This window comes from Medicago truncatula, chromosome 7 (genome assembly GCF_003473485.1).
Source record: "Medicago truncatula cultivar Jemalong A17 chromosome 7, MtrunA17r5.0-ANR, whole genome shotgun sequence".
Classification (NCBI taxonomy): Eukaryota; Viridiplantae; Streptophyta; class Magnoliopsida; order Fabales; family Fabaceae; genus Medicago; species Medicago truncatula.
This window is the reverse complement of record NC_053048.1, coordinates 10,283,799-10,304,067: the sequence shown is the minus strand read 5'-3', so window position 1 is coordinate 10,304,067 and position 20,269 is coordinate 10,283,799. Positions and strand designations below refer to the sequence as shown.

The following is a 20,269-nucleotide window of genomic DNA, read 5'->3' as shown; positions in this document are numbered from 1 at the left end:
GATGTTAAAATGAAATCCTTGATATAAAGAATAAAAATCCAATTACAAAATCTAACACCAAAGAAAGATTTCTTCTTCTTTTGTCAAAAAAAAAGATTTCTTCTATATATTTTTGTCTTGATAATCTTTCACAAAATCTGATGAATTATTTATATTGTAGATACTAGGTTGTTATTATGAAATCCCAACGGCTAGATTTGAAGAAAGAAAGTTGTGTATTAGAATTTTAGTAGAGGGCATGGATCAAGGCAATAAGCAAGAAATTTGTATTAAAAATTAGAACTAGAAAGGTAAGTCAATAAATACCTACATTGACACCATATTTTGTACTACTCCTAATAAATTTTAATTTTAATTGAACTGTTTACATATATTATCATTTTTTTTACTCATATACATATATGAATTTGTTTACTAATACATACATGAACATTGACCATACGAAAATTGAAATTCTGTCAAAAATTAAAAGTTAGAAATATATTTATTCTAATATTCACAAAAAATTCTAATACAAAATCTGACACCAAATAAATTAAGCTCTTGTTTATTTTTTCTTTAAGAAAAGGAAAAAATATTTTTTTCTCTTAGTAATCTTGCACAACATCTAGAAAGTTATTTTTTATATTAAAGATAGTAGGTTGATATTAGGAAATCGCAAATTCCAACTGCTAGATTTGAAGAAGGAATGTTTTGTGTATTAAGAGTGCGAAATTAATAGAGGGTCGTAGCCTGGATCAAGGAAATAAGCAAATGTTTTTTTGTATTTTTTGAAATTGGAAATAGAAAGGCAAGTGTCAATTAATGCCTACAATGACACCATATTTTGGACTTGTTTTAGACATAATGACACCTTATTTTCCACTTGTTATAAATTCTAATCTTTTTTCCTAATCAAAAACAAAAAAAAATCTAAATTTTAATATCTTATTTTTTGGAGTTAGTTCTCTGATTCTAGGGGAAGGGGAGCTAAGTATCGAAATTAAATTAGAGTTGATTTTTCACTATAGCTCTCTTTAAAATACCCTCTCCCTTCTCTCTAACTTCTTCACCGATAAACATCCACCAACCCCTTATCCTTTTTCATCCACGTTTTTGCCTTCAACATGTAGACAACAGTTGATGGTGGTGCGACGAACGGCTTTAGCCATCCACACCACCCTTTCTAAATCATCTGGAGGTTGTCGCGCCGGTGGACTCTAGAGGTTGTTGTTCGCTTGGTTTTTGTCTGTTTCATTTTTTCTTTTGCAGATCTGGAGATTTTCGTTGTGTTTGTTTGGTTTTGGGTGGTTGTAGACTGCTGCCGCCTTTTGGTGATTTCAAGGTGGCGGTGGATTGGTGTTGGATATAGGTATTGCACCACTCATTCTCGATGGTGGCGTTCTTTGGTTCACGGGTTGTTCTATGTTGGTGTTGGGGTTGTGTTGTGGTCACTCCATCGTAGCTGCTCTCGTTGGTGGTTTTGTTGCGTGTCGTTTACTCAGTGGTGAGCTGCCTGTTTTGATGAATCTTCGTCTGTTGTGTTTTTGTGCTCTCATTCAGAGATTGGGTGGTTATAGTTCTATAACCCAAAAGGGTCTAGTTCTATTAACCCAAAAAGGGTTTGTGGTTACTAAAGCATTCAACTCATCCCTCGATCTAAGTTCTTACGCGTCTGATTGAATCGAATTATGTTGGGTGGTCTAACCTGTAACATCCTGATTTTTATTATTAGTATTATTTATAAATTATTTGTTTGCTACTTTTATTTAATGAGGTTGATTTGATGGGTTAGTTGATTTTTATTAGAAATTGTGGAGTAAAGGGTATTTTGGACAATTAAGGAATGCGAAGTTATGTGAAATAAAAGATTACGAGGAATTAAAAGGATATGGGCATATGAGTAATTATGAGGAGAAATAATAGAAACTAAGCCCATTAAGAGTTACGAGAACCAAGCCCAAAACAAGTGGATATAAATAAGTTGCAGTCTTTGTGAATCAGGGTTAGAAAATTATTTGTAAACATTAAAGAAAAGAGGTAAGAGGTGAAGGAAAGGGGATATTGAGAGAAAGAAGATGAGAGCACAAAGAATCAAGAGGTGAGGGAGACCCAAGCTTGTAGGAGCCTAGTTATGAAAATTAAGAGGTAAGGGGGGAGTCCTATTCACCATTGGGATTTTATGAGCAAATGGGTAGAAAAGGTGTTTTGTGTGATTCTTGTTATTTTCATGATTATGATTAATTGATGATGAATTGATGCTAAAATTATGGTCATGTATGTTGTTATGATTATGAGTATATGATTATTTATGAATCAATGATGTTGTCATGTTAATTCCATGTTAGGATTATGTTGTTGTTTTGTTCTTGAGTGCTATGTTAAAATTGGTGAAATTATTGAAGTTGTTACTTTGATGTTTTTATGGATTGAATTGGTGAATGTTGTTGTGATGATTTTGAAGAAAATAGGAGATTGTTGTTGCTACTATGTTCGGAGTAGAATTACCATGTTAGAATTGAAATGAAGTGATACATTTTAGAACAAATGAGAATCATGATATTTAATGGTAAAAATAAGTAGAATTAAGTTAATAAGGGGAAATTGATGTGTAACTGAATGAATAGAATTAGTATGAAGTTTAGGGTCGAGTTTGGTGAGTGTTGGATCGAATAATGGAGTCGAAAGAGGTTACTCGGAACATGTTGCAGAAAAATTGATTATTCCCTACATGAGTATTGTAACACCCTATTTCTATTAAAGCAATTAAACATGCGAATAATTCATATATTTAAGAAATAGATGCTACTTCACCAAATCAAAGAAAACAAAATCGAATCAACGGTCGACATGCATGTATATAAAACCTCATCAGTCGCAGCGGATACAAATCTCATACATCAAACATACATGTCATGTGATCAAAAAAAAATGCGTAAGCATAAAATCTCCAAGTCCGACACGTGGACAAAATCTCAAAGTACGAAAATAATCCAACAAGATCTAGAGCTAACAATAAAACCCTAGATCAGAGCCAACTCTACTCTAAGACCCGATAGCGGAGAAAGCTCCCACTATCCACCAACATCAGGAACTCACCAAGCTACTAAACCTGCACAACGTCTACCCATCCATACAGATAGGTAGACGGTCCATAACAGATCCACTGGGGGTAAGTATTACATTATCATAATCCAAATAACAGTTAACATGAATGTTTCAATTTAAACATCATGTACTTGATCAATAATAATATTCCCACATCAATACTTACATCAAACCCCAATATCTCACATCAATAATCACCAATCACATGTGTCATGAAAAAATATCAATTCACAGTTATTCATACACAATCACCAATCATATACATCATGAACAATCACCACTCATAAGCCATGAACAATCATTGATCATATTTCATGAACAATCACCAATCACATTTATCAAACAAGACTCATGCTATGATATGCACTTATTGACACATAAATGCATGTGGTACCAAATCTCAACAAGGTCGTCACCTTTCGATGCCACTTGCACATCGTATGTAAGGGCTCACACCTGCCTTACAATAATCTCGAAGTAAAAGAGTTCAACCCTTTTACAGCAACATCGACTATGATGCATGGACATGTATAAGGACTCGATAATGCGACAACAATTCACAATCTCAACTCAATATATAGGACAACATCCAATTATATTGATTATCTCCACAACATTGCATTATCAAGAAAACATGCCCATACACAATTAAATCATAGTATTCACCATCACACTTCAACATGATTATCAATAATCAACAATGTCATTTAACATCAACTATATCATATAGTTTCACCATTTCAAGCATTCTCATATTCCAAGTAATAGGGAAAACAACATCTCATGATAAATATCATATTCAACATATAACCATTAAACATCAACTATCACATATAGTTTCACCATCTAAGCATTCCTTACATTCTAAGTAAGATAGCATACATATCTCGTGATAAACATCATATCCAAAATATAATCACTCATTCATACAATTTCACTTAGTCATACAAGAATAATCACAATAACTCACAAGGCAATTTGCTAAAGAAACATTTCCGACAAAAATCCAAATCATGTGGCAAACGGCCAACATTGATAATTTTCAAAGCTAGGCAACTTATTGAAGTGTGAAATCCTACAATTCAATCTTAATCAATCATGTAGTCAAGGACTTAAGCCACTTGCAAACTATTAGAAATTAGTTCAAAGGATAACTTAAGTTCGTATGAGAAACTCCAAGACAAAACAACATTTAGCTCAAAACCCGTTTTCACCGATTCAACTCCGCCCAAAATATTTCTTAAACCATCAACACATTCACATTCCCAAATACATAAATGCATACTCAATTATTCACTCTAAGTACTTCATTAAACCCAATATCAAGTTTGGAAAAGTTCCACGACTCAAAGAAAAAGTTATGATAAGTTTTCACAAAAATCCACATGACCCATGTGTAGTAACTTAATCATATCCCAAGTTCTAAAAATCATTTGGACGTCAAACCAAAGTCATTAGAAAGCTAACAAAATTATCTACAACTTTCATGTTTACACCAAAGTCAAAATCAAAACAGAAATATGCGAAAACGATGCAAGAGCGCGAAACAGGGGAAGTTGTCACTGGGCTGCTCGCCTCGCGAGTAGGGTTACTCGCCATGGCGAGCAATTCCAGTGGCTACTCGCCTCCAGCTCGCCTCGTGAGTGATGACAGTTTGCAGAAAATTCTGTTTTCGTGAAAAATCCATTTTCACCCCAAAATCCCAATTTTTGACCTCCCAATACCCAAATTGATTCCAAAGGTTTAACTAAATGTTTTTAGACATGAAAAGATACTCAAATCCATATACAAACTTGAATCAAACATCATTTTAAACAAAATCACCATTTGACCCATTTTCTCAAAACAACAACAACATCTCATTTTTCATCATCAATCCATAATTAAGTATACCCAAGTTATAATTCACTCACAACAACATGTTTTGTCAACAGCAACATCCATTGAAACTTGTTTCTCACCTCAATTCAACACAACTTATCACAAATCATCAATTAAGCAAAATTTCACAACTTGACATTTATACATACATTGAACCATGTAATTTCATCCACAAACATACCATAATCATCAATTCATGTATAAGAAACAACAACATAACAAGAGCACGAATTTGACATAAATTGTTCATCAACCCATTTTTATACAACATGAGAAGATGCAAAATTTGAAATTGATTATGATGAAGACAAACCCCCTTACCTTAGATGATGTTTAATCTTAACTTAGGCTTCACTTTAGCTCCTAATTGCTTCAATCTTCAAGTTTCTCCCTTCCTCTAACCTTGTTCTTCCTTCTCCTCTCACTTCTCTCTCTACCTCTTTCTAACTTAGTGAAATGAAAAGGAATGAATGAATTTTCTCTCACAACCCTAATGTTATTTCCCTTAGTGGGCTTAACTTAGTTTTAGTAGGATTAACCCATTTCTATTCAAACCACAATTATCTCTCTTAATTAATAACGGTAAAAAGTTACTAACGGTCATTAAATGGTAAAGTCTCGACTTACTCTAGTAACTTAATAAAATAAGGGTTCTCACTAATTATTAAAATAATTCTCACCAAAATTACCATTTTACCCTTACCTGCCAAATGACCAAAATACCCTTCTAATACGGTAATCCACGTAAATGCATCCGATGACAATAAAATACACACAATCACACAATAAAAGTAATTAAAATAAAACTAGCTAAAAATCGGGCTGTTACAAGTATCGCGCACGACCGTGCACTTAGACCACATAGATTGTGTGTGTCTCTCAGGATTTGTACCATGGTGTGTGCTGAAGGATGCACGACCGTGCTCCTGCAGTGCACGACCGTGTGTGTCCCTGTGTGTTGTGAAACCTCATTTTTATAACTTGTTAAGGTATCCAAGGTGTATGATTAGGTCTGAAACCCTTAAACTTGAATGATAAAAGTATAATTTGATAATTTAAGTATAGTTCCTAATATTGTAATGAATTGAATGACGTGAACAAAGTTGTTTAGAATATGATGAGGAATAAGAATGATGTGCTTATATACACGATGATATCCTTTGACACGATGATGTGAACTATATAATGACATGATTAAATGAAGTTGTGTTATATATATAATAAAGTATAACAATATAATGACTAAATGTTGAAGTATTGTGTATAACGATGTTGATACGAGGATATTGATATGATAATGTGATTATATGACGATGTTGATATCACTATGATGATATTATGATGTTTATATAACTATGTTGTTGATATGCATTGTCAAGTCATGATGTAATGTTAATGCATGTCATGGTCAGTCTGATTTAACGATGATGAAAAACGATGATATGACGATGGTAAAATCACTCATAAACCACATAGGTATTGGTATTTGCTTGTGTGGTGATGATGGTGCTTTTATTTTGGCCAAAACCATGAGTTTCTCTCCTATGTGTTCTGTAGATGTGGGGAAGTATTGGGTTTAGTTTATGTTATGCAATGGATGTAAGATATGCAGTTTGACAATGTCGATTTTGTAATCGATTTCAATTTCCAAAAAAACAGCGGATGCTTTTCACACCAGATGGTTAAATGTTACAGAATCCGATCACGTTATCACAACATGCAAGGATATCTTCTCAGATTTTATAAACTCTATGGTGGAGTTCAATCAGCGACAAGCAAACGTGGTTGCTCATGCTTTAGCATGCGAGACCACTTTATTAACTAGTCCCAACATCTATTTTGAAATACCCATTGTATATTGAAACTCTTCTTATTAAAGATATGCTATAAACACTTTTCTTTCAAAAGAATCTTATGTAGTTTTTCTTTTTATTTAATATATTTTTCAATGCTAAAAAAAAAGAGAGGAATATATAATAAATAAGGTGGTTTCTTATTAACTTTCAATTCACTTCTTTCTCTATATACTACATCCGTCCCTAATTATAGGGCTCTTTTGAAAAAAATAACGGGAATTAAGATAGTGGATATTTGTATTAAATATGTTTGTAATTACTATTATTTTTACAATTTTATCCTTTAAGAGAGAGGGATGAATAATGTTTTCAACATGTTATTTATTGCTGATTGAAGAAAAAGATGTATAATAAATAGGGGCATGTATGTAAAGAAATAATTAATGTAGTTGGAAATAGCAAAAGGGTCTTGTAAAAAGGGACAAATAAAATTCTCAAAAGGGTCTTATAATTCTCAAAAGGGTCTTATATAATAAATAATGGTGGATGAATTTCTTTTGGTATAACTAATTGTTATTTCTTTCTATAATCCTTTTACCCATTTATTATCTTATTTCACTTTTTCTCTCGACAATAAATATTTAAAGATAATTTTATCAAAACTTTATTAATACTACTTTGAACATTGAAAATAACAAATAAATGATAAAGTTTTTCCAAAAGTCTAACACTAAAAAAGTAACGACGAGAGCATTAACTATTTTTAGGTTTAATTATATGTTTGGTCTCTTATGTTTATTATAGGTTTTAGGTTGGTCCCTTATGTTTTAAATGTTGTTAGTTCGTCTCTTATGTTTTAAAAGTTTCAAGTTAGTCGAAAAAAATACTCACATTGAAATAAATTAGTATCTTCCACCACATAATACTGAATTTCATAAAACATAAGAAATTACAAAATCTTTTAAAACTACTTTTGTAATTAAGTCATTATTTAATTAAGGGTCTTGTTAACTTGTGCCCAAGTTAAGGAGCTATAAAAGGAAAACAATTAACTTTGTATTGAAAGTATAAATGTTTAAACTTTTGTGAAGTACACAATTTCTTAAAAAATTATTCTATCTTTAGCTTATTAACTTGTGCCTTCCTTAAGAGCACAAGTTAACATTTTCCATTAATTAATTATCCATTCAACTTATTGACTATTTTACATTTGCATTAATTAATAGACCAACCAAAGGTAAGATTATTTTTAAAATATTAATTTATTGATTTTGACCAAAAATCTACTTATTTATTAAAACTACATTTAGTTTTGTGCATAATAATGTTAAAAGATACGATCCCCGTGAGCTTAAAATAGTCAAATATATTTTATTATTATATTTATAAGCATATCATAATCTTATTTTATTAATTGTCATTAAAAAAAGATGCATGTAAAAATAATAAAGAGAAAGAGTAGTATTTGAAATCTATATAATCTAATTAAAAGTGATACCTATCCTCAAGATTGCTTTATATTTTACACGTGGAAATTTGGCAGACTATCTATCCTAAGTAGTGTATGTCTTTAAATTCACAAGAACTTTCACATTTTAAATCATCCCTCAAAATCCCATCAGTTCAATTTCTCTCTGATGCCATGTGCAACAAGGGGAAGGATAAGGTGAATGAAGAGTCGGTAGCCAATTTGAAGATGATGGTGAATCAGAACAATGAGAAAAAGCGAAAGGCAATCATGCTGGAAGAGTCCGATGTTGAAACTCAGAATTCTAAGACCCCCCTAAAAGATGTTGCTGAAGAAGAATCAACTGATTCATCCAAAAAAATTTCTCCATTTCTTCTTTTTGGATTCATTGTTGATCACAGGAAAGCAATTAAAAATGCTTACTCATGCAAATTTTGTAGCAGAAAGTTCACTAGTCCACAGGCATTAGGTGGCCATCAAAGTTCTCACAAATTAGAGAGAAGTCTCAAAAAAATGATCCAAGGAATAAGTTTAAACACCATCACTCCATTCCATATGGGGTGTGGATATCAATGTTATGGATTTAACAATATGATTCAACATGGAGGGTCATCAAACTTATATGCAGGAAATTTGTATGGTGCATTTCAACATATTTCGGAGATAGATGAAGCGAATGAGGCTGATCAAAGCATGATGAGTCAAAAAGTTATTGTGTCTAAGATTGAAGTTGGAAAATTTTCAGAGGGAGGTGCTGTTAGTGATGAAGTTGATCGGGAAGACAAAGAGACTCAAGAGGAGGAAGCATCCAAGATTGATTTGACTCTTAAGCTTTGATTTATATATATTTAATCTATAAATAATGTCTTAATGTAGTATTAAGTACCATAAATTATAATCAATAATAATATGTGTAAATAGTATCATATAAGATGAGGTCATTATCTTCGATCAAATATATGTAATAATATATTTGTTTTTAGGTGTGGAATAAAATCTCTCTATCCTTTGGGGATTAGTGTAACCACATTTTATCCTTGTTTTTAGAATTATATTGAAGAATTCAACGGAAAGACCAAAGATAAGTAAAAGTTAATCAATGGTTGTTCATGTTAGGGTTTAAAATCACATTCTCCAAATAATCCTTCTTTAATTGAAGTTCATTATCTAATTGGGCAAAAACATTGTTATTTAATCATTCATGTATTTAGTAAAAATAAAAATAATGGTGATTTTAATCTCCGTGATATGTATAATATTCACACAAAAAGATTGACCTAAGAAAAACAGGGAATGTAAAAGATTAATAAACAAAAAATCAAGAAGACATGGTTAATAACCTTAGTATGACAACAACAATATACATGATTAGTATCCCTCAAATTATGCTTATTATGATCACCACTATAATGAATTTCTAGCTAATAACTATCATACGTCATACATTCTTACACCAAGATTCTTTTTATGCAAATTTATATACCAAGAATACACCTAAGGACTTATGTCGTATTAAGTTTGCCACATCAATATTTATCCATGAATGAAAGTGTTTTGACTCTGATGTTGTTTGGTTGATACCTAAGGACTTGTGTTAGGTCAGTATTATGGGTAGAAATCCAATTCAGAACAAATTATATGCATATGAAGTTTAAGGGAAGAAAAAATTATTACAAACACTAATTTGGTACTTCATCTTTTTGATTTGAGGATATGAAACTATTGTTATTGAAGGTGGTCTTGTAAAATTATAGTGGAAAAGTGTGGGAAGAGGAACAATATTGAAAAAATAAATTAGAAAGCCATCTAAGCTTCAAATATGAAATAAATACTACAACATGATATTATTTCACAAAAAATATAATCCTATAAGGGTCTCTTTTTTATTTTGGTACAATCCTATAAATAATAAATATTCAATTTTGTTTTTTGAAAAAAAAAATGGGCTTTATACAATATTAAATATTATTGCCACCATGGTTGACTGCATTAAAAATATTCATTTTTTTTATCTTTTTGCTTTTGTTTTTCAACATATTATTAATATTTAATTTAAATAAAACTAATTCAAATATTATAATTTTTCCCTTTTCAAGTTTTTTATTTATAAATTTATTAATATTTTGTTAAAAAATTAATTTCTATTATTTAAAAATAAACAATTTATATTGTGATTTTAGTTGATCTATTAGATTAAAAAGAATAGTGGATGAAATATTATGATCCATCTATATCATGAAACAATTCGATCCAAACTATCAATTAATTGTTCACTAGTTGGTTATTGGATAAATTCTCGCACCTAATTTTGTTATAGGCCTTTTAAGGGGTCAAGTATTGCAGGTTATAGGTGGGATTTGAACAAGTGTTGAGTACCCCTTAACTTTTTATTATATATTTCATGAATAATATCTAATAAAAAAAAAACTCCATCATACCATTAGGCGACTCTCAAAGTTATATAAATGTACTAAAAGAAAATGGTAAGACACATTTCAATGATTAAGAATAAATAAGTTAATTGATACACTATCAATGTAAAGATGTTTTACAATCAATCAATAATATGTGTGAAATTATCATAAATATTGGACTATAAACACTACTTTTTGTAAATTCATACATATGATTTTACCGTTGAAGTCTAAGGGATGCATGCATGTGTCCCCAAATAAGTTAACTATGTGAATAACTTCAGCATTTACTCTTTTCTATACCATCAAAAAGAGATGTTATTTGATCATGTTGAAACAAAAGCTTACTTCAAGCATTATAGACACAAGATGGTAGCAAATGTTTTTTTTTTTATTTTATTTATATTTTTATGATTTTTACTTTGTACTTTCCTATATTGAGTTTCTTATTCAAATTAGATGTTAAGGATGAAGAGATAGACACTTATATCTACTATGCTATTTATGAAATCTAAGTTCTTCTAAAATTAGTTAACTGCCCCTCTTATTTTTTATTTTTTTTTATAGTTGTACCAAACTTCTTCAAAAGGACAAAATTGTCCGCATTTTTCCCTCTGATATCTTATGATTCTTTCATTTTATTTTGCCATTTTTTCCAAAACTGCCCTCTACTCTCTCTCTCTCTAGAAAAACTTATACAAAATTCTTAATATAATTTAATTAAAAACCCAATTTCGTCCCCGCACGCTTCAAGCAAAAACACCAAAGCATACACCATGTCTTCTTTGATACCTAAAATGTTAGTGTTAGGGGCCAATTTCCTTATCCAAATTGGTTCATACTCAAAGCACAAGAACAATGCCACAAAATAGATAGTATCAAAACTTCTCAATAAAAAGAAAAAAAGAAAAATACACATAAGTCTTTAAGGTAAAGTTCATACACATTTCTTTTGTTTATATACCAATTTAATCACTTATCAACACAAAAATGTATAACAGACCCAATGCAATGCAATGCCGTGTAAAATGCATGCTTTTAAATACTACATGATCCGGATAAAACCCGCCACACATGTATCCACAAAAAATATAATTATAACCCGTCACACAGGCACCACAAACGTGCATATGCCATGCATGATAATGATAATGAAAACTAAATCCCGCCACTTAGGCCACTAATAAATGCAAACTAAATCCCGCCACTTAAGCCACTAATAAATGCAAACTAAATCCCGCCACTTAGGCACAACAATGCAATATGATATTTACCCACCACAAAGGCACCACACAGAAATAATTATATATCTCACATCACCATCACCATGAACATGATCAAAAACAATCTTTTCAATAAAACTCACATTTTCATCTCTTTTCATTTTCCTTAATTAATCAAAATCTAACATGTCTTTCTCAGCATCACAAAGGCATATAAACATAATAAAATAAAATACAAATTTATTCCGCATCGTATCATATAAAACTCAATTAAAAATCACTCTTATAAAATATTAGATTTTACCATATAAATAAATATTTTAATTGTTTTCTTCTTTTCAAAAGACAAGAATTGTTACCCCTATTTAATAACAAAGCCCTAGCACTTAGTAAGAACGTGTGGGGAAAAAGCCCTTACCTTAGACCCTTTTCTCCCCTTTCAACTTAGTGCTTTTAGAGAATCTCCAAATGCACGAACAAACACTTCATGTTTCTTTAGGCTTGCACGAAATTGAGTATGCTGCAGATGGGTGGTTTTGCTTATGGTTCCAAGATGATAAATATTCTTCGAACAAAGAGGTTTACTATCAGAACACAAGGGGTTGTTATGAATGTGAGGGAGTGGCGTGATTTGAACCTATAAGTGGCATGTGGGTCACCATGAGAAAATAGGGGTCGAGGGAAAAAGAGGAGGAAATTAAGGAGATGTTGATTATAATTATAATGAGACAAGTAATTGAATACTGTAATCAAAATTGTAATTGAACAAAGGAAGACTTGGTAGAGAATTGATAAGGAACATTAATTGGCCTCTGTAGTATAGTTTGTGACATGAATTTGGGTATCTTGAAACTTCTCAACCGTGTGGTATATGATTTGAGAGGAGAGAGGAGAACTTACATGCTTAATGCTTTTCAAATTCAATTTACGGTGACTTACTTATTCTTCTATGACTCTAGTTGATGTAGGTTTTTTTTTTTTTGATCAAGTAGTTTAGTAGTCAGAGAAATTCACCTAAAGGTGAAATATGGGGTGTTCGGGGTTCGAACCCCGATCTCTACATACATAATGCATTATCCCTTATCAAATGAGCTAAGCTCACAGGGACCAGGTTTTGTTTCTAATTACCAAAAATAAGGGAACTTATGTTGATAGTGGATTGAATACTAATGTTGCTATTATTTCTCTCAAGTGCAGCCACTAAGCCAAATAATTAGGAGGTATATTGTGCAACCTATGTGACTGAGCAAGGCACAAGCAAAACGTGTAGCTTTAGTTTTAATAATACTATATGACCATGTCAAATAAAAACTAATTAATACAATAATTACTATAATACAGAATTAATCTTAAAAATAACTCCCAAATAATAAAATACTAAAAAGAAGGAGTAGAATAAAAATAAACCAGAAATACTTATCCTATTTTGTGACATCAAGTTTAATAAAAATAAAATAGATGGAATAAAATTCTAATAATTAATCAAAGTAGGAAATGTCAATATTTTCTTAAATATTTTACGCATAAAATAAGTTGTAGAATAAATTATAAATCAAGAAAAATATTACAAATGACATATATATAATGTATAAAAATATCGGGATGTTACACTCTCCCTCCCCCATTTCTTAATATTTCTCAGATTTGTTTTACTATCCCCCCCCCCCCATTTCTTAATATTTCTCAGATTTTTCTTACTATCCTCTTCCTCAATTTCTTCTCTCTTTTTCAAAATTTTGTTCACTGTCCTAGGTTTGTGCACAATAACCATCAACAATCCTTACTTAATCGGAAATTTTACTACACTACTCTAAAATTTTCATATACTTCTTTCAACTTTTACTTATCATTACATTTAAATTTGTTTTCTTCCGTTTATGCCAATTATTATTATACTTTCGATTAGTTTTATCTAATGGGTTTTTTCTTGTAGATCTGCAAATTTGAAGGAAGATTACATGTAACAGAAATAACCTAAATCGGTAACAAGTATGGTGTTTTAAGCATTTTTAATTATGAGTTTATGATTCAAGGTAAGGAATTTTAATCTTTCTTTAATGTTTGTCCAATCTGAGTTTTAATTTATTTCAATTTGATTATATGTTGTAATAAATAATGCATGTTACGTGTTTGAATAGATTCATAAACCTTTCTGACTTTGGTTGAATCTATTCAAATTTTTATGACTAGTTGCTCATAGAATTGATTCAAATTATTTTGAATCTATTCAAAACCTTTATAACTTTGGTTGAATAGATTCAAATTTTTATCACTAGCATCACAATGAGTAGATTAAAATTATTTTTAATCGATTCAAAAGCCTCTCTAATTTTTGGTTGAATAGATTCAAAATAATTTGAATAGTATCTATCCTGTCTGAATCTATTCAATCTTCATAGCTCATCTACCTTGTCTCTTAACTGTTTGAATCGATTCACACATTATGTGAATCGATTCAATATGTTGTTTCTTTTTTTTTTATTTTGCTCTTTCCACCCTTTTCTATATATACTCACTACCTCATAACACCAAATTAATTGAATCATTTGCAACTATTCTCTCTAGATCTCAAAAACTCATTGTTCGTACATTCTTCAAGATTAAACACTTTTTCTTAGAATCACTTTGTATATTGAGTCACATTGATTTGCTAGGGTGCTATTAGGGATTGTAAGTTGGTTCTCTCAAGAATATTGATTGGGCATAATCAAGGCTTCAAAGGAAGTGAATAATCTCATACCACCTCCAAAGGATTTGGGGGTCTTTCTAACCGTTCTTGAAGTCAAAAGGGGTTCGTTTACCAGACGTAGCATCAAAGACTTGAGTGAAGAGTTCGAACGGGTGCACGGGTAATCAAGGATCCGAAGATTCAAGGAGCACCAAATTCAAGGGTTACTTGGAGTTTGGGAGAGTGTTTGCATGGGGGTTGAAGAATTAGGTTTAATTTCAAGGAACTCTTGTAAACACATTGTAATCAACATTTGTTACTTAGTGGATGACCTTGATGAAGGAGTACTTCATCAAGAAGAGTAAACGTAGCTCTAGCGAGGATGAGAAAGAGCGAACTACTATAAAAATATCAGTGTTATCTCTCACTACTAAAAAAATGTCATTTTTGGACGAAATTTCAGACGGTTTTGGGACGGATCAATTTAAGGAAGATTCCCACGGAATTCGGACGGAAATGTGTTTTCGGACGGATTTCGAACGGATTGGGCGTTGTCCGAAAAAACCGCGTCGCAAATCATAATTCCGTCCCAAAAATATTTCAGACGGAGTTCGCACGTTACATTCGTGGGATATTGGAATAGATTTTGGACGAATTTCGGACGGAATAAAGTTTAATTTCCTACGGATTTCGGACGGGATAAAGTTTAATTTCCTACGGTTTTCGGACGGAATTAAGTTTATTTTCCTGCAGTATTCAGACAAATTTTCCAACGATTTTCGGACGAAATTAAGGAACCTTAAAATATTTACGACGCTTTTCAGGAGAGATTATAAGTTTTTTTTTTTTTTTTTTTTTTTTACAGAATTGCAACAAAATTAATTTATTTTAATGAGTTCAAGATAAATTGAAATCCTAAAATTCATATTCAATAATACATACTAGATTCAAATAAAAATAAATAATAATTCAAGAGTAAACAAAAATACTCATTGTCTAAAACAAAATTATACAAACTAGATTCATATATGTGCTCAATGTTCTAGCACAATATATCACAAAATAACATGACTAAATTGTTCACTAGTCAATACTCAAGTAAATTAACATAAATTTGAGTAATACTTTCTTCAAAAAATGACGTACTCGAACACAAGACAAACAGATACACACTCAAGTGAACTAGCAGGATTGTTCAAGCTCTATCGTCCATGTTCAAGCTTGTAGGATTGTTCTTAACATATGTTAAACTGTAAAAGTTTATTTCTAAGATGTCAATTGAGCTCTTGATTAAATTTGATTCCTTCGCTGTGAAGGAAGGAAGCCTTGATCCAACATTCTTTTTCATTATATAAGGAAAATCACCAAATGTTTATGGATTTAGAACCCTGCAATATAAACAATGTATACCCGTAGCAATTAATGTATAATTGAAAGTTGTGACAAAGCAACATGTTTTTTATAATTTTATATGTTACAAAGTAAAATGATGTGAGTGTTGTCTTAGTTTAAGCTCAAAGGAACCTTATTTGTAGGCACTTGTTAGAGATATGAAAACCATATGCAAAGAAAGATAATGCAAAGGTTAGTCCTATGCAATCCCATAATTTCAAAGGTTAGCAATGTCTACAAACATTGAAAAGAAAGATAACATGATTAAATCATTACTTACCACCCCATCATGAAGTCTTGGGCCATTTGAGTTGCAATTATATCTTTACTTATATCTTTACTAGTATTTGTCAGTGGAACAAAACCAAAAGTAAGAAGATTAAGCTCAATAATGCCATGTTGCATGACCTGTACTTTAGAAAGATTGCTTCTTGAACATACTATATGTTACCCTTCTTGATTATGGTTTAAAATGAAAACAGAAAAAATGAATTGTAAGTGAAGTGGTGCATTTTCTACATAAATTTACCTTATATTTTTTCTTATACAACGTTGCAGCTGAAGCATGTGCTAATAACATATGTGTGTGTACTCTATAGTCACTGACCTTGTATTTGTGATATCCATCGCACGCAATATCTCCATCATCCTCGTACATATTTGCTGAAAATATACATTAGAATAAAGAAAACTTGTATTTTAAGAATGAAGTACTGCATAGTAAATAAAGTATATGCTAGTTTGGACAATACCATTTCCACCACGGGCAAAGGTATCCCATATGCTTGGTTTCCTACCGTCTTCATTTGATGCACCTTCAAACTTTTAATCACCCCCCACCCAATCCCATTAGTCATAAATATGATGAAGATTAAAGGTATGATGGTTTAAGATTAAAAATAGCAACATCTTTGCATAAAGCATAAAGTAGTATATGTTTGTTTAGAATAAGGATTACTTATTTAACATTCTTTTTCATTGACCACACACTTATTATACATGCTCTAACTCTAAAAGTATATATGGTTTGATCTTAATGAGCAACAGAATGTCAAAAGTCTAGTACAATGTGTTATATCATTTGGGAATAATCATACATGAATATAAAGAAAATGCAAAAGCATAACATTAGGAATTGAAAAAAAAGATAGAAGAACAAAATTGGTAAGCTGAAGTTGATACAACAAACACAAAGTTGGAAAGGGAACTCATCTTTGTTCAAACTATAAGCACAAGGAAGGAGGATTGTTAGTAATACTGCTGCAACAGTTAATAGTTCATTCATAAAAGTTCTTCAAGATCAAAGCCATATTGATTGTGCTTATGGTTTAAGCTAGTAGTGTTTTTTAGTCAATTAATCAACCTTATATGCATTTCATTTCGTTGTATAGCAAAAGGTAAATCTGTGATGGTAACAATCAGTAGTAAAATTCATAAATATGAGCAACAACATCAAATGACTATAGCTATATTTACCACTGCTAATTGAAAACAGCCCCCATGAATAGATAGAAAAGTCACAACAGAATTCTCACATAAAGAAACCAATTGAAGATAACGGAATATGGAACATACTCTGGAAAAGGTGGTTCAATCTTTTGGAGGATGATGGGTGAGGTTCTTGTTCAAGATAATAAGCCACACGTGACTCGTTGAAGCAACAATTCTTTCCTGCAATTTAATTTAATGTCATGAGTAGAACCAGTAACTAAAAAAGAAAGTAAAATAAGAAACATTAACAAATAAACATTCTTAAAGGTATTTTAACTCTAAAATAGACCAAATATTTGAAATCATCACACATGAGCAGCACAAAACACAACAAAGTTCAACATAAACTACAATAGTTCAACGTTATTTTGTTAAAATATCTCAACACCATTCAAGAAATTAGCATTCTAGTACTCAGGTTTTGAATACATAAGGGTGTAAATCTAGCCAAAGATCCCAATAAGATATATAGTCCTAATAAACAGCAACTCAAGAACAGCAAAAATGCAAACCACATAATTAGTAACTGTTGGAACAGGCCAATAAAACAGAAACCACAACATACACCCAATTGGAACAGCAAAAACGCACAAAACCCACAATATATTTCAACATCAAACATGAATCTAGGTCTAGGTAGTTAAGCACACTAAAAACCCTAATAAATAAAACAAAATAAACCCTGAAATTGAACAAAGAATCAGGCACAAGTTTATGGGAACATGGTTGATTTGTTGAAAAGAACATATATTATAATAGAGAGAGTGAATGGTAATACCTTGAAAAGCTTGAGAAATTAAAAAAAAAAAAAAACTGAGAACCTCAAATCTGAAGAGAAGAGAAGCTAACCTTGAAGAGCTTGAGAAGTGGTACAAGTTCTTGGAAGGAATTGATTGAAGAGTTTGAGAAATTGATTGTGAAATTGATTTTAGGGTTATGGAAGAGTAAATCTAGTTATGAGAGGAAGCAACACAGAGGGAAATTTTGACGTGGATACGCTGGATATAGAATTTTTAAGGAAATTCGTGCGAAATTCATGGGAAAAATCCTTGTTTGAACATGTTATAAAAATTTTATACGGGACGAAAATTTCGCTCCTTTAAAACCGTCCTAAATCCGTCCGAAAAATTCAGACAGATAAGCTTCCGTCCCAAAATTCCGTCCCAAAACACAGATTTTTTAGTAGTGTTCTCTTCCCTATCCTCTTTACTTTTTACTATTGCATGCGATTAATTGAATAATTTTTAAGATAATTGCTAGTGTTGATCTAAATTGCTTTTCATTGAAAATAAATCTAATTCATTGAATTAGGTTTTATATAATTTGCTTAGATCAATTGAAAGCAAAATCTATTCAATTCTTCAATCACACATGTATTGTGTTTTGATTTGATAGCATAGTATTTTTGTTCCCTTAGGTTTGGTTTGAAATTATTATAAGTTTTGTACACTATTCAAGGTTGATTAAAGTTTGATTGTATAATAAGATTTGTATCTTGAATCTCTAAATTCTAAGATTAAATCTTATTGCACATATATTTGTTTTTTTGATTCATTGTTTGTGATTATTCGAGCACGATTCCAATAGTCAATCTTGTTAAAATTGATTTTCAATAAAACTCCGGAAAAACTTTTCAAAAATCCCCCCCTCTAGCTTGGTAACCTAATAGCCATATAGACCAACAAGTGGTATGAGAATTTGGTCTCTTATTACGGCTAACTACCAGAAGGTGTTTGATACGATTCAAAACATGTTTGAATCGATTCAGACAATGTCAAAGAGTTAGATGAATCGTTTCAAATAAAAAATGATACGATACAAGTTTGAATCGATTCACTATACGAGTGATATGATTCATAAGAAGTCAGAGAGCAGAACAAACTTATTCAGGACACAAGGAATGCAAATTTGAAAAAGAGACAGGTGATACACTTTGATAAAGAATTCTAGATTCACTAGGGTGCTTTGTACAGTCTAAAAACTTGTAAAAAAGTAAACTAATCAACAACTAAAAACAACAAATCTACAACACCAAAGGCATAAAACATCATCAAAACCTAGAGGCTTCAATCTATCGAGGTTACAAAATGGTAACAACAATTAATATTAAGCTCTAACTCGATTACATATAAATGACTTACATCTATTAAAAAAACTCAATTTTATAACATTCATCTTTGATTTCCCCACAAAAAAATTAAAAAAACATATATTCACCTTCAATTTAGATTGCATTTCAATGTTTGAAAAAAGTTCCCTTAAATAAATCATATTAATGTTACTTATATATTTGTTGATAAAAAAAAGTTTATTTTTTGGGTTTACATGGTAATTTCTACTTTCTTACAAAAAAAAAAAAAAAGGTAATTTATGTAGTACACTTATGATGTGTTTGATATGCTAAAATATATGTACTTGACATAACAACATAGAATATAACAATACAACACAAGACAAAACAAACTATTTTGTGGACAAAAATAAAAAACTATTTTGATATTTTAGACAACTTGTACTTGAGACCGCTCATGCCCATGTCATGTGCAATGCCACAAATGTTCAAGGATGGCCGCAGCTACATGTTTTGTTTTTTTTTTTAAGTTATGTTGTGATTTAGTGAGTGACATAAAATTCAGTTTCTGTCATGTCTCATGCCCTTAGTTGAGTTGCTTTGTTATGTCTTTTTTTTTTTTTAACATATCAATCGCACCTTTAGATATTTAATATGTACCGGTACATTCTTATTATTTAATTTAATAGTTAAGTGAGTTTTTTTTTTTGTAATATTATTTTATATCAATTACAGTTATACAATAATTAAATATCATTTACTTTCGTAAAAAAAACTA

The 20,269-nt window shown here is 30.9% G+C and overlaps 1 protein-coding gene across 1 annotated transcript; it reads left to right on the top strand.

Moving 5' to 3' along the window:
• The first annotated feature begins 8,406 nt into the window (after positions 1-8,406).
• Positions 8,407-9,069, top strand: LOC25497791 (zinc finger protein 1). The gene has a single exon (XM_013592512.1). It carries the CDS (start codon positions 8,407-8,409, stop codon positions 9,067-9,069), a length of 663 nt encoding a protein of 220 aa, XP_013447966.1.
• Positions 9,070-20,269: the final 11,200 nt, after the last annotated feature.